Raw genomic sequence first — 13,632 nt, 5'->3', positions numbered from 1 at the left:
TCACAGTAGTCTAAAGTGAACTCTGTCTTGTCTCCTGACGCAGAGCTATATATTGTGCATCAGGCGGAGAAATATACCCCGCTCATCCCGTCATCTCATAAGTTCTCGTCGTTGTCGAGTCAGTGGGGAGTTTCTTCTTACACAACAACACCCCAAGACCAAGGTAAATGCTCCGCCCTTCTCTTCGCCCACACCACCCACTCCCCCTCTACCCTCTACCCTCTACCCTTCTCCCTTCTCCCTTCTCTTCTCTCTTGACCCAAAGCTAACATCACATCCTTGCCGCTTACTAGCTGCTACCACACTCCCCTGCTGCCGCTACCATTTTGCCGTCACCACCATCTTGCCGCAGCCACTCGCCTTCTGCCGCAACCACCCACTCCAGCGACACCAACATGTCGTCGCCACCAGACTATCGTCGCCCGCGGGAGCCGGCAACTTCAAACCGGCAGCTGAGGAATGCCTTCGCCGCGTTTGGAATCGACGCCTCCAATTTTGAAACGCAGTCAGATGCTGGCTCACCTAGGGGTAAGTGACCATCTCCTACTTCCGCTATTGCCTCTCCTACTCTTGCCCTTCATCCTCATTTCGTTCTCGTGTTGTTTATTTACCCTTCTCTTCCGCTTTCTCTACTGGTTTAACCTTGCGTTGGTCCATACTATGGACTCTCCTCTTGCATCTTGTGCCTGTTATTCTCTTGTCTCTTCCTCCTACTTCCTATCTGCAAGCGCAGAAGCTGTTAGAACGCCAAGTTTGTTGAACCTGAAATATCTTGTGAACCATTCGAAAATCCTTCTGTTCAGGGTTGGAAGATAAGCCAGGCAAATAATTTCAAACTACTGTCAGTTCTACCGAGTTGTCTGATCAGATGCACCTCGGTTGCAGCTTTTGCATTCTCTTGACATCAGACGCCCTGAAAACCTATGTTTCTTATCCGCCGTTCTTTACTATGTACTATACTTCAAGGATAGTAAGCTAACAGCCTTCAGGCTCACCTTCTCATCATCTCTCGAACGCCAAAAGGTATGCTTTGATTTATGGTTCTCCTCTATCTGAGCCTTCCTAACAAAAGTTTAGTCTTCCCGCCCTTGCTAAACCGGCCTACGACTCACCCGAGCTCGACGAGGACTACGATGACGGCGTCCAGCCGTTTTGGGGGTTTGTTGAATCAGTTGCAAGAAGCAGTTAAGAAAGACTTGCTAACTCTATCAGATATCCCCCATCTCAGGTCGATCACAACCAGGAAGCTGAGACAACCCCTTTCCAGGGCGCACAACACGGCGAATCTCAGATCCAGTCTGCTGCCACCGATGTAACCTCTCGACCCTTTACCAAATCCCGCAGAACATTTGACGCCCAGGCCGTATATCCCGCTGAGGCCTGTCTCTTCGTTGCGAAGTAAGTAACCTGTTTACTTATTCGATTTATTCAACTGCTAACCTGTCTCTTAAGTCTTCCCCAGAACGTCGATGATGTAACTATCGAGAGAGACCTCACTGTATTCTTTAGTCGATACGGGACTGTCTTTATCAAAGTGAAGCGTGATCGACGACTTATGCCTTACGCTTTTGCCCAATTCACCGTAAGTCGGCCTACAGCTTCTATTAATGGTTCCTATAATGCATAACTAACTTGTAATCCAGGAACGCACACATGCCGACTTTGCTTTACAGCACGCAAGTGGTCTTGAAATCTTGGGTCGCTATCCTCGCTTGGAAAAGTGCGGAGGAAACCGTATGATATCTCGCCTTATAATTTCAACACGCTGCTAACTATCCTCCAGTATCCTACATCATCTTCCGCAAGGACAAACTCCCAGTTCAATATGATGATGCCTACAACATTTTCTCCCCATATGGAAAGATTGCTAAGATCGAAACTTTGGACTATAAAGTCCAAATCAAGCTCCATGTGCCTCCATCTATGATGGTACAGTATGAGAGATTCGATCCTAAGCGAGATGTCATCAAAGTAAGTTCAGTCGCCAAGAGTTACAAGAAAGAACATTTCTAATAACATCTTAGTCTTTCGGCCACTCCGATGTCTTTATCATCATGTTGTATGACCCTAAGATCGGCCAAGATCCTTCCGAACGCACCTCTGGTGACCGAACTTTCATGGAGATCTACGACAAGAATCGTCGCTCTATCTTCATGGGTAACATGCCTGCACACACTGACGAGCGACTTGTCAACAAGCTGGCTTCTCAGTGCGGAGATGTTGCTTCTGTTGATCTTCGAAGTATTCCTGATGCGAACGGAGGTGGTAAGAAACCCAATCGTCTTTATCCGACTACCTAACTGACTATCCCAGCTCCTAATGTCTATGCCTTTGTCGAATTCGAGCGCCCAAATGCCCCTGATGAGGCCGTGCGCCAGTTCGTAAGTCTTGTAACTCCTCTAATTCCTCAACTCTCAAGTTGCTAACTCATAACTCTAGAACGGAACACATGTCGAGGGTTCCATCTTGCGAGTTGAGCGAAGGCGAACCAGGCCTCCTCGCGATACACGAAGCTTCTCGGTCTCACAGTCGATGCGGCCACTGCCATTAGTGCCACACCTGCGTCCTGGCCGTGCTTCCTCTATGGCTTTTGAAGCCGTCGATCAACAGAACGAACATTGCAGTACAGACTCTACATCTTCTACACTTGTCGAGCATGAAACAAACCACAGCCGCACAGGATCTGTGGATACCACTGCACCCGTCGATCACCACGGCCACCATAGCCGCCTAGGATCTACGGTTGCTACACCTATTGCTCAGCCTAGCCGCTTGGATTCCATGGTTGCTACACCCCAGCCTCGTCACTTGGGACCTATGGCTGCTACACAATTGAGCCAGCATAACCGATCTGTATCTATGGCTGCTACATGCTTTGGCCATCATAACCGCTCAGTGTCTATGGCTGCTGCACCTATTGCTGCCCCTAGTCGCTCTGTATCTATGGCTGTCGATGCACCTATTAACCAACAAAGGAACCACAACCGCATGAAGTCGAGCGATAGAATCCCCACTATTCCCCAGAACGCCCGCCCATTGCCAGTTCAACCCGAACACCCCCGACGTGCGTTCCTTTCCCCCAACAAGATGCTCGCTTTCGGCGCTGGTGAGCTAGATGAGTACACTCCTATTAACTCCCCCGATAAAGTGAGTGGACCGAACGTCACCGGCAACAATGTCCACTGGGGGCAATCTCAATTCATTGAGGCATCTCCTGAGTACTTCTCCCCTGCTGGATCATCTCCTATTCACCACGAACCTCACGATACTCAAATCGGATCCTTCGCTGAGCGCTTGGCTACCCAAGGAAGCCGCTCTGTCTCTTATGCATTCTCATCAGCTGCTCAACATGCCATTGATCGATGCGAGACAGCGGTCGAAGACAAGAAGAATGACGATATCAAAGGGCACCGTCGCGGCCCTTCTGCTCTCTTCCCAACCGCACCGGCCTTACATCTTGAGGTTACAGACAGTGACGGATCCAGCTCGTGGCGAACTATTGGCTCTTCAGAGGAAGAGGAAGGCTTCAAGGAGAAGAAGGCTGAGAGCAGGACCAAACTCCGACGTGGCTGTCTGTCCGAACAGAACTTGAAGCGAAACGAACTTGCTTACAAGGAGGTCAACAAAGACCACAAGTCAGAGGAGAACCTCAAAGTGAAGAAGAGAGTTTCGTTCAAGAGCGAGACATCTATCATCTACCACAGCCCCGAGTCCTCCAACCAGACATCTATCCACCAAGCGTCTAGTCCTTCCTCTTATGTTGGGCCCCAACTGCAGGCACAAATGATGACGCCGGCGCTTCCTCCTCCTCCCGGAGGTCTTGTCTATGTTGCTGTACCTGAGTCCGTTGCTACGCAGTTGAGCAATGCTCACTTCTACGGCTATCCGTCCCACCAGCATGAGGCTCAGTACCAAGCGCCTCATCGAGTCTATCAGAACCACCCTCAGGCTCACTACCAGGTTCACAATCAGGTCCACAACCAGACCTTCTATGGCGAGAGCGCTGGCGCTATGTACCGAGCCCAGCCGCAGGTTCCTTTCGGGGAGAGTGTCCAGACACCATACTATGGATACACTCGACCCGCCTACGACGATCGTACTGTGAGGTACCAGAACCCTCGGGTTCAGTACCGAAGATCCCAGCTAGGGGATCCTCAGGGTAACCCTTACGCATCGTACGCTCCCGCCGAGAGCCCTCACCAGAGGCGACAGCGTGTCGAGGCGGAACGATACCGCCGCTACAACGCCTAGTTGTAGCGGCAGCAGGCACGATCACGTTGGGTGACTCGACCGCCGCCATCTTTCCTTCGGTTTCTTTTTTTTGACGATGCACGTAAGTATGTTTGCTCGCGTTTGGTTCCCCAGCACTAACTTTTCGGTCCAGTAATACCAGGCCTTTCAACGTTTTTTTGGTGGTTTTTTTTTTTTTTTTTGAAGCATATCAGCATAAGTCCACCCGGCGATGGTGGCGCTGCGACTAATTTTTTGCTCCCTCCCAGTTTACCAGCACCAGATGGGCTTTGTTGCCCACGAGACAGACAAATGTCGTTGGGTGCCAAAATGGCACATGAGGTTAAGAGTGTGGCCCAGGGAGAGGAGGCGCTCAGGTTGGTAATACCAACAGTGTATGATTTTATATAGAAAAAAAAGAGAGAACTCAGTTCTCACCAAAACTTGTGTCCTGTCCCTCAATTCTACTGTAGATGTGATATGATGTGTGAAGGATGTTTACTCTTACTCTATAGAAAGAGCCATTGAGCCAGAAGAATAAAAGGGCCGAAATCGCTATATGATCTGATGTGATATAACTCAGGTAAATTGGTTCTCTGAGTTATCAGCCGATCAGTTATCGTGGATAATACATCAGTCATCACATCAGGCGGTTTATAATGGATAACTACGGACTGATGACCCCCACTCTCTTATGGGAAGAAAAGACAAGCATTAAATGACCCAAAAATGTTGGCCAGAGTCCTCTTTATAGTCAATTTGGCGATAGGACGTTACTCGATCGGGAATAGGATATATTCTTTCTTGAACGCTAAATAAATAGTCAGTCCAGACCAGCGCGACTTTTATTTTATTTATTGTCTTAAATAACAGATTTCATCCTTACTCCTCTCCCTTTTTGTGTCACTACCCTCGTCATACGGCGATAACCAACTCGAAACGACATAAGCTAAAAGCCTCACGCAATGGGTTTCCCATCCTTTGCGGCTTCAAACGCCGTGATTTACGTCACTTATGGCGCTTTCCTGTTTGTGATCCGATTCTCGCTCATAATCATCATCATCATGATCAACGCTGACAGTTAAAACAGAATCATGGGAACTGGAATCGCTTGGAAGATGAGAAACCAGTCCAAGGCCGACTTTCTCTCAGGCAATGGAACTCAGACGGGTCAGAAATTCCCAGCATTTGAGATGCTCTTGACAGTTCAGACACAAGGCGCTAGCTACATTGACAGAGTCTTTCACGAGCATCTCACCATCACCACCATATCCCATCTAAAGACCTCTCACTAACTATTCCTAACAGCCTTCCCTCTGGCCCTCAACTTCATCGCTTCCGGTGAGTAGAGCTACTAAAGCTCTCACTACAGTACTCCGGAGCGGTAGCAAACGCAAACCCAACAGCAAAATGACAGCAAAGACTTGCGCAGTCGTACAGAAGACGGCTGTGATGACTCGCAAGAGCTCCACCCAACCTGATACTTCTCATGGTCGAGTATACAAATCAAGAATGAACGAGCAGGTTCGTACATTGAATGAAAAAGATCGTCTTCTTCTTCCCCCCTTACAGCCCACCCGAGTTTGCCTCGGAACTCTGTTGCTACTAACCCATTTCCCAGGCTCAGTCGAGAATATCCTCTCTTCTGAGCCTGGCTTACTCGAACCTGCTCCAGAGAGGCAATCTCGGGAGGCTGGGGGGAGAGGATGCGGCTCACTACGGGCGCTGAGTTGACGTATCGTCTTGATCCAACCCCGGAACACTTGTTCACCACATGTGTTTTCTAGGGAGATCCTAGCGTGCGACGACGAAGCTGAGATTGTACCGTAAATACTCGATCAAGTTAATGCTTGCGTGGGAAAAGTGTTGCCGCTCCAAACTCCATCCCCTGCCCTCCCCCAAACACGTTGAAATGACAACTGACTCTTGTAGCTCTCGGTTCCGGTATTCTCTTCTCGTACCCCGAGCTGGCCACAATCTCTGGTGTACAGGGCATGATGGTGTACGCTCTTGCATCCGCACTACCTATGCTCATCTTTGGATACCTTGGTCCCATCATCCGACGCCGATGCCCCGAGGGCTTCGTCCTCACCGAGTGGACTCGACAGCGATACGGCATTATTACTATGCTGTACTTGAGCTTCATGTCAATGGTGACTCTGTTCCTATACATGGTCTCTGAGCTCTCGGCCATCGGGCAGGTGGTTCAAGCCTTGACCGGCCTTGATCCCCTCCCAGTCATGATTGTTCAGTGTGCCATCACTACTATCTATACCTGTAAGTCTTTCCTATTCTCGCAGGCCGAACCTATCATCTAACTCTGTAAGCCCTTGGAGGATTTAGGATCTCGTTCATTACAGATGTTGTTCAAGGTACTATGGTCGTTGGTCTTGTCATCATCGCTGCCATTACCATTGGCGCCAAGACCGAGATCCAGCGACCTCTGATCGACGAGTCTGGCCTTACCAAGCCCAACCTGCTCGGCTGGCAGCTTCTGTACATCCTTCCTGTTGCCGTTCTGACCAACGACTTCTTCCTTTCGTCCTTCTGGCTGCGAACCTTTGCTTCCAAGACAGACAAGGATCTCCGAATTGGAACCACTATTGCCACAATTGTTATCCTGTGTGTTCTTACCCTTGTTGGTTCCACAGGTCTTATCGCTGTTTGGTCAGGAGCCTTGCCTCTCGCAGACAAAGCCGGTTCTGGTTCGGTTGCGTTCTTCGTCCTTCTCGAGACCCTTCCCAGCTGGGTCGTTGGTATCGTCCTTGTCATGGTCGTCACCATGAGCACAGCTGCCTTTGACAGTCTCCAGTCTGCCATGGTCTCGTCAGGCTCCAACGATCTCTTCCGCAACAAGCTCAACATCTGGTACATCCGAGCCATTGTGGTGCTCATCATCATCCCCGTCATTGCCATTGCTCTAAAGGCCCCCTCTGTTCTTCAGATCTGGCTCATCACCGATCTCATCTCTGCGGCCACCATCCCTGTCCTTGTTATTGGCCTCGTTGAGAAGTTCTACTGGTGGCGCGGCTTCGAGGTTGTTGTTGGCGGCCTCGGTGGTATCTTGACCGTCTTTATCTTTGGCTGTGTCTACTACGGCAACGCCAAAGAGGCTGGAGAACTTCTCCTTGTGCAGAAGGGTCTGTACGGCAACGACTGGAGTGCCTTTGGCGCCTTTGTCGCTGCACCTGTCGGCAGTCTGCTCTGGGGCTGTGGTGCTATGGTTGTCCGCATCACTTTCCAGTACGTGCATGCCAAGGTTCGTGGACATCGCTTTGATGCTCTGGACCGTCCCCTGGATCTTCGTTCCGTCAGCAGGGAGGATGATAGCCCCTCTGAGAATCTTGTGTCTCAGACCGCGGGCAAGTTCTTCTAAGAAAACTTCGAACAGATGCCGCTGGATTCTGTTTCATCATTGGGGAGTGGCATTAACTTATAGTTATCGGTGCAGTGTTGATCTCATGTTTGGGATATGTGGCAAAAGTATGTTTAGTTTGGTTAAATCGTTTCTTGCTAGTGAAGCTCTGTTGGAGCCTCGAATGTTACATCATTTTTGCGTATATCTATGTTCTTCTCAGTTTGTGGTGTGACAATTACCAAGTTTGCCAAACTCGGCTTCACATAGAACGCGGTATTCCATGAGGTGTCAGACATCAAAGTACAACCCCTGATGGACTCTAAAATGTGAATTATTCAAAATTGAATTGGAGAAGTAGTTTGCAAACATCCGTTCGCCGGCCCCAATGCTATTTTATAGTACATTTATGCTCCTCGTACAATATACACTGTCGTTTTACACGTTTCCCACCTTGTCCGCCTCGGCTCATTCATCGTGAGCACCAGTCACGTGTGGTATACAATTCGATCCTTTTATTTCAGAGGACCTTTCCATCCAGCGCGCTGAGCCTGCTCTCTCATAATCCAGTCTTGCTCTTCTTGGTATGACTCAAGCGTTGTGGCAGGGACAGTGCCCCAGATTCGCCATGGTGTGGACTGGAAAGTCTTCTCGTTGACTTGCCTTGAGAGCACCACGTACTCTAGCTTGTCTTGCACCTTTGTGCTGCCAGGAATGAGCTGATCGGAAGGCTTCTTGTACTTTGCGACACGTTGTGTTGAGGCGATTGCGATAACGGCTTGCTCTGTGCAGTTATCCTTGTCGTGAGGGTTGATGTTGTGAACCTGGTGTGCCACCACGCGGGGATAGAGCAACGACTTGTTGAGACTGAGGAGCTCAAATGTGACACGCTCGCCAGCGTTGCGACGGTCAATGGCAGCAGTGAGCTTCTTTCCAAATTGGCCGAGGCATAGGTTGTTGATGGTAGTCTTGTCGCCGGCAGCAAACGCCCCAAGCATCTCCATGTACATGTTCTTCGCGGTGGGCGCAATCTTGCCGCGACCAATCTTCCACTTGGGCCGTGTCGTCCAGCCAGGCATAGACTTGAGCTTAAACTGGAGGAGAGAGAGGAATTCGATTCCCCACTGGCGGAATCGGTACCATGTGTAGTTTAGAGCGCTGGAGATGCCGGAGGGGTATCGTGAGAGGGGGAGAGGGACGAAAGTGCCTATTACACCATTAGCTCTTGTCTCTCGCTAGACTACCATGGCCAGCTGTATCAATTGGCGCATGTGATGGCCAGAAGGTTCGTCCATTCCTCCCCTCCATCTTCCACTCACCAGGAAACAATGGGCCGCCGCCAGACTTGAAGTACTCGTCGTTGGCCTTCTTCTGAATCGCAGACATTGACTCAACGTCGGTCTTCTTGGAGTCCTTTGTAGCCGCCCTTCGCATCTCTCGCAACATCCTCTCCCGGGAGGGCATCGACATGTATCGGCATTGTACCCTCGTCGCTCCGAGAACGCTCTGGCGCAAGATGGCCGGGCGCAGCGCTATTATTGAGGAAGACATTGGCGGACCTCTCTTTTACTTTTTTTTGTCTAAACCGAAATGTCGAAACGCTCAGAATAGATATGGATAGACACCCGGTAGTTACCGGCGGCGCAGGGTCATAATCGAGCTCGATCTGGCTTCGGCCATCATAGTCTTCTACCACTGAAGAATTTCATGGATTCTGGGCTGATGGCGGAACAATTAAATGCCGGACACGACACACAGGGTGGTGTCAAGGTGGGGGTTGAATTAGCTGCGAATATCACAATCTGCACAGGGTACAAGGTGCCAATCGTCAATGTTTCGTTCCTTATGGGCAGAGTTTCAACACTACGCCCAGCATCATAGCTCGACAGCGCATTCTACGAGCGAAGGCTCACTATCACAGCTTTAGCTGCTCTCACGACTAAACCCCATGTTCTCCGACTCCCGGTGAGCCAATTGGGCTCTACGAAAGCTTGCGACATCTTGGACATCGACTCGAAATTCTACCCAACCATAAAAATAATTAGCCCATCATGAGGGTCACGCATACGCTCCTGTCGAGGAACTTCTTTGGCCGGAGCATGGACGAGCTGAAGAGGCGCACGCGAATAGGTATATACTATTACTCTCCGGAACAAACGTAAAGCTAACCATGGCAGCCGTGAGCTTTGAGACCATCAAAGGCACTACACAGCCCAAGCCTCTATACGACTTCAATACCCCCGAAAGCGTTCGCGACTGCATTGTTATGTCCGACAAAACCATTGGCGGCTTCTCACAAAGCAACTTTGACTTCCAAAAGTCTACCGAGTCGAGCGCCAGCTCAAAGACACCCTCCGCATATGCCCGCTTTTACGGCAACATCTCTACTCGCCTCCCAGACGACCGTCCCAACATTGAACGTACAGGCTTCGCTGGTTTCCGATCCCCTGACCAAAAACCCACCATGTTTGGTCGTTCAATGTGGGATATCGATCCCTACATCTATCTCGCCCTGCGTGTCAAATCCGATGGCCGCAGTTACTTTGTCAATGTGCAGACAGAGAGTGTTGAGCCCTCAGACCTGCACCAGCATCGACTGTTTCCGAAACGCCCGGGTCACTGGGAAACTGTGCTAATCAAATGGAACGACTTTGTTAGAACGAACCATGGCTTCGTTGTGGAACCGCAGACTGAAATGTTGCGACAGAAGGTACTGACTGTTGGTGTTGGACTGACAGACCGTGTCGATGGTCCTTTTGAGCTTTGTGTCGAAAGAGCCTGGGCCACCAACGACGCAAGTGAGGCGGACATAACAGAAGAGCCTCAAGCTTCCGTTATTTCAGAAGAAGGTGAACTGAGAAATAAAAAGGGTGAAAAGGTACGGTGGTAGATCCTCGCCATGGTACAAGATGATATTGCACATGTATTTATAGACTTGATGCCCTTGGATAAGCCTCTATGGACTGACTGATATATCGTTGGTCCCTGTATAAAGAAAGGTATAATGAACTCCATATGTTGTTGTTTCCCGTGGCACACGTGCATTTATCCCTGTAATCATCAATCATTACCCTCCATGGCTGAGTGATTCAGCTGTCTTCTTGAGTGATACATACGCCGCAGCGTAGTCTGCCGCCAATGTCAAATCTCCCGTCAACTTCATGATCATGGCCTTCTTCGCCATCATTTGACATTGCATGTTGATATCTTCAATACTTGAGTAGTGGTCGAAGGACTTTTGTACAGCTGCGAGAGCCTTTGTCATGTATTCCGTCCGTTTTGACGACTTGGGCTCGCATTTACCAGCAATCCCCATGTACGCATCAGCAAGATAGCAGTAGAGTTGAGCTGCCAGGCCCGCGGTCTCGCACTCTAAAGAGCGGGGAATGATAGCCAGCAAGAGTTGAGAAGCCGCGTCGAATTCTCCCAATGAAATCAGAATGTTCGACACACATCCGATCGCCTGCCAGAGACAAGGAATCAGACGAGCTCCCCACGAAATGCTTGCAGCTCGCATGGCGGTTGTGAACCCTCTCTGAGGCCGGCCACACTTGTCGAGGAGAGAGGCCTTGAGTAAAAGTAGTTTAACACGAAGAACGACGTCTTTCTTTTCGTCTTCGAGTTGGGACATCATGTCGTCGACTTTGGAAAACGCTGCTTGAAGGTCTCCTCGACGAGTCAGATAGTCGATATGTAGAGTATCGACCAAAAACGCCATATCAGGTTCAAGATCGTCCATCTTGGACTGTATTATTTGAGATAGAAGTCTCTCGGCTCCTTCCAGGTTGTTGTGATGTAGATCTCTCTTCAGTTTGATGATTCCTTGATACTTGTGCCAGTATTGACTTGGCTTCCAAGACCTGAGAGAGTTTTCTTCCAATTGTTCCAACTTGCTTAATGCCTCAACATAATGACCACGCAATGCTAGTAAAAGAGCAAGGCGGCAAGTCAGCTTGAGCTCATCGTCAAATATGGCGTTGCGGGCATGGCATCTCAGGAAGACCTCGCAAGTGGCTGACGAAAGCGTTGACAGCCCAAGCCTATCCCACAGAGCTGAAGTGAGCGAGAAATGTGAGCCAAACATGTTCTTCATGTTCCTCTCGACAATAATGTGCGAGCTTCGGACTATAGACTCAAACGCCGTAGCCACGCTATCACCGTTGAGGAGCCCGAGTTTGGCTTCGCTGAGTAGAACCGAGCTCCACAGCGTCCACATGCCTGTCTCCTTCGCTTTAACTCGAAGAAAGGCCAAGCTTTCCTTGCCAGTACCAAGCATACTATTAGATTCCAGGTTCTGGACAAGATCGGGATGTGCACGGCCAAAGTGAAAGAGCCAGTTCAAAGCAAAGTTGAGGCACGTCATATCGCGATTCTCTCGGGCTGTCGACACAGTCTCGAGCATGGCAGCTACTGCTTCTTTGTGGCAGCCAAAGTCGGCTTGTAGAACGGCAAGGTTCATCAGAGCATACTGGTAGAACAAGCGATCTCGATTCTGCATGGTGTAGTCAAAGTATCTGTGAAGATAATCGAATGCGGTGGGATAGTCCCCAGCTCTCCACGCGTCAAGGAACCTGTTACTGTTAGAGGTCATGTAAGCTGCTAGTGACAATTGCCAACTTACTTGAGGTAGTGTGTTAGACTAGGGACAAGGTAACTATCGTTGAGTAGATCATGGAACTGATGGCGGATCTCGAGCGGTACCCTGTTGCCAAACTCTGGTCAAATTAGCACCCATGAACAAAGGCAATCGGGGGGTCTCTTACTCTGCATCTGTTCGATCTGGAACTCCAAGAGACTCTCAATATCGTCAGTACTCACAGGAAGTGACCCGCTCTGGTCTCCTGTGAGCATGTCACCGTAAGCAACTGAGGCCAATGCCATAACGCTCTGGTGATCCCAGTCCTCTTGTTCGCCCATCAAAAGGACATTGTCAAAACTCAGTCGCCCAAATCCCGGGATTTTGCGCTTTAGATAAGAGGCAGTTGGTTGTCGATATCGCACAAATTGTTTCCACAACTCTGTACAGTCGTGAAATTGTAGTCGTTGGTATTCAAGTCTTGCTCTCCGTACGAATGTTCCAAAGGGAGAGTTCGGCGAGAGTTTGATGCCTTCCTCTGTTTCTATAGGCAGGCCTAATTCAGCCAGTCTCTTTCGCTCCTCTTTTGTCTTTGCCAGCATCTCAGACAAATTGTCGAAAAAGTTGTGGAGGGCATCCAAGGAGTTGATATCCCAAAGCTTGCCGAGAAACTGGTCCCATAATCTTCGTCCAGGCATGCCCATCAGGAAGGGGTAACTTCCAAGGAGTTTCTCGAAGTCTTTGATGCTGATGACGAGCCCGACGGTGCGCTCTGCTTTGCTCCATCGCTCAGACTGGTTGGCGGATGCTTTTGAAGGAGTGTGGTCCATCAGATGAGAAGTGACAAAGGATAGCACAGGCAGGATGGCATCACTCGGCACGGCACCTTCAACATAGAGCTCTACGAGGGCAAGAAGGCCGACTTTGGCCGGATTGAGATATCGAGCCATGGTTGGTAACCATGAATCAAAAGCCTTTAACGAAAAGAGATTTTCAAGAAAGAGAAATGGTAGATGACAGGGAGTGATTCGTCCAGAAGCAAGCGACGTTCTACACGGCACCCAAGCGCGCCTGCCCAAAAGTTAACCAGATGCCCGAAGGTCGCTCTTGCCGAAGATATCAACTACCTCTACCTAAGAAATACCTCGTAGATATTGTATTTCTCTAATCTTGTTCAATAACAAATTCCTGGTGAATGGTACTTTAATTGCTCGACCAATTATGGCTGCCCGGCGCGTCTGTATTGCTGCTGTATTGTAGGGGGTTTGTTGTTTAGCCGGAGCTTCTTCGGAAAATTCCGTTGGACGCTATTGACGTGGGATGACACAATCTCAGTTGGTGGGGGCTGCATCACGACGTCAAAGGTAGAGCAAACAGAGAATGCTCGGGTTGATCTCATGATAATTCTCGAATGAAATGAACATAATAATACGACGCAAGACAGCCACAATGTTCACCTTAGACAAGTTTA

General features: G+C 49.6%; 6 protein-coding genes across 6 annotated transcripts; 4 read left to right on the top strand and 2 right to left on the bottom strand.

Annotated features, from left to right (window-relative positions):
• Positions 1-923: 923 nt before the first annotated feature.
• On the top strand, positions 924-2,551 carry FGSG_13275 (uncharacterized protein; the record flags this gene model as incomplete). The annotated part of the gene is made up of 9 exons (XM_011321523.1): positions 924-970; positions 1,078-1,158; positions 1,213-1,398; positions 1,453-1,582; positions 1,644-1,734; positions 1,784-1,971; positions 2,025-2,265; positions 2,314-2,377; positions 2,440-2,551. The coding sequence occupies 9 exons, from the start codon at positions 924-926 to the stop codon at positions 2,549-2,551; spliced, it is 1,140 nt and encodes a 379-aa protein (XP_011319825.1).
• Positions 2,552-2,895: 344 nt separating this feature from the next.
• Positions 2,896-4,251, top strand: FGSG_13274 (uncharacterized protein; the record flags this gene model as incomplete). Its single annotated transcript, XM_011321522.1, has 1 exon — positions 2,896-4,251. The coding sequence occupies exon 1, from the start codon at positions 2,944-2,946 to the stop codon at positions 4,249-4,251; it is 1,308 nt and encodes a 435-aa protein (XP_011319824.1). The 5' UTR covers positions 2,896-2,943.
• A 944-nt stretch (positions 4,252-5,195) lies between these two features.
• On the top strand, positions 5,196-7,789 carry FGSG_08884 (uncharacterized protein; the record flags this gene model as incomplete). Its single annotated transcript, XM_011321521.1, has 5 exons — positions 5,196-5,257; positions 5,321-5,400; positions 5,539-5,571; positions 6,163-6,507; positions 6,591-7,789. The coding sequence occupies 5 exons, from the start codon at positions 5,196-5,198 to the stop codon at positions 7,604-7,606; spliced, it is 1,536 nt and encodes a 511-aa protein (XP_011319823.1). The 3' UTR covers positions 7,607-7,789.
• Positions 7,790-7,906: 117 nt separating this feature from the next.
• FGSG_08885 (uncharacterized protein) lies at positions 7,907-9,256 on the bottom strand. The gene is made up of 2 exons (XM_011321520.1): positions 8,905-9,256; positions 7,907-8,792 (listed from the first exon to the last, which is right to left on the bottom strand). The coding sequence occupies exons 1-2, from the start codon at positions 9,134-9,136 to the stop codon at positions 8,101-8,103; spliced, it is 924 nt and encodes a 307-aa protein (XP_011319822.1). The 5' UTR covers positions 9,137-9,256; the 3' UTR covers positions 7,907-8,100.
• Positions 9,257-9,755: 499 nt separating this feature from the next.
• FGSG_08886 (complex I intermediate-associated protein 30) lies at positions 9,756-10,524 on the top strand (the record flags this gene model as incomplete). Its single annotated transcript, XM_011321519.1, has 2 exons — positions 9,756-10,463; positions 10,519-10,524. The coding sequence occupies 2 exons, from the start codon at positions 9,756-9,758 to the stop codon at positions 10,522-10,524; spliced, it is 714 nt and encodes a 237-aa protein (XP_011319821.1).
• A 128-nt stretch (positions 10,525-10,652) lies between these two features.
• FGSG_08887 (uncharacterized protein) lies at positions 10,653-13,111 on the bottom strand (the record flags this gene model as incomplete). The annotated part of the gene is made up of 3 exons (XM_011321518.1): positions 10,653-12,156; positions 12,207-12,300; positions 12,349-13,111. The coding sequence occupies 3 exons, from the start codon at positions 13,109-13,111 to the stop codon at positions 10,653-10,655; spliced, it is 2,361 nt and encodes a 786-aa protein (XP_011319820.1).
• Positions 13,112-13,632: the final 521 nt, after the last annotated feature.

The sequence above is a fragment of the Fusarium graminearum genome, chromosome 2, assembly GCF_000240135.3.
Source record: "Fusarium graminearum PH-1 chromosome 2, whole genome shotgun sequence".
In the NCBI taxonomy this organism is placed as follows: domain Eukaryota; kingdom Fungi; phylum Ascomycota; class Sordariomycetes; order Hypocreales; family Nectriaceae; genus Fusarium; species Fusarium graminearum.
The sequence above is the reverse complement of the archived record's forward strand: the minus strand, read 5'-3'. Positions and strand labels throughout refer to the sequence as shown.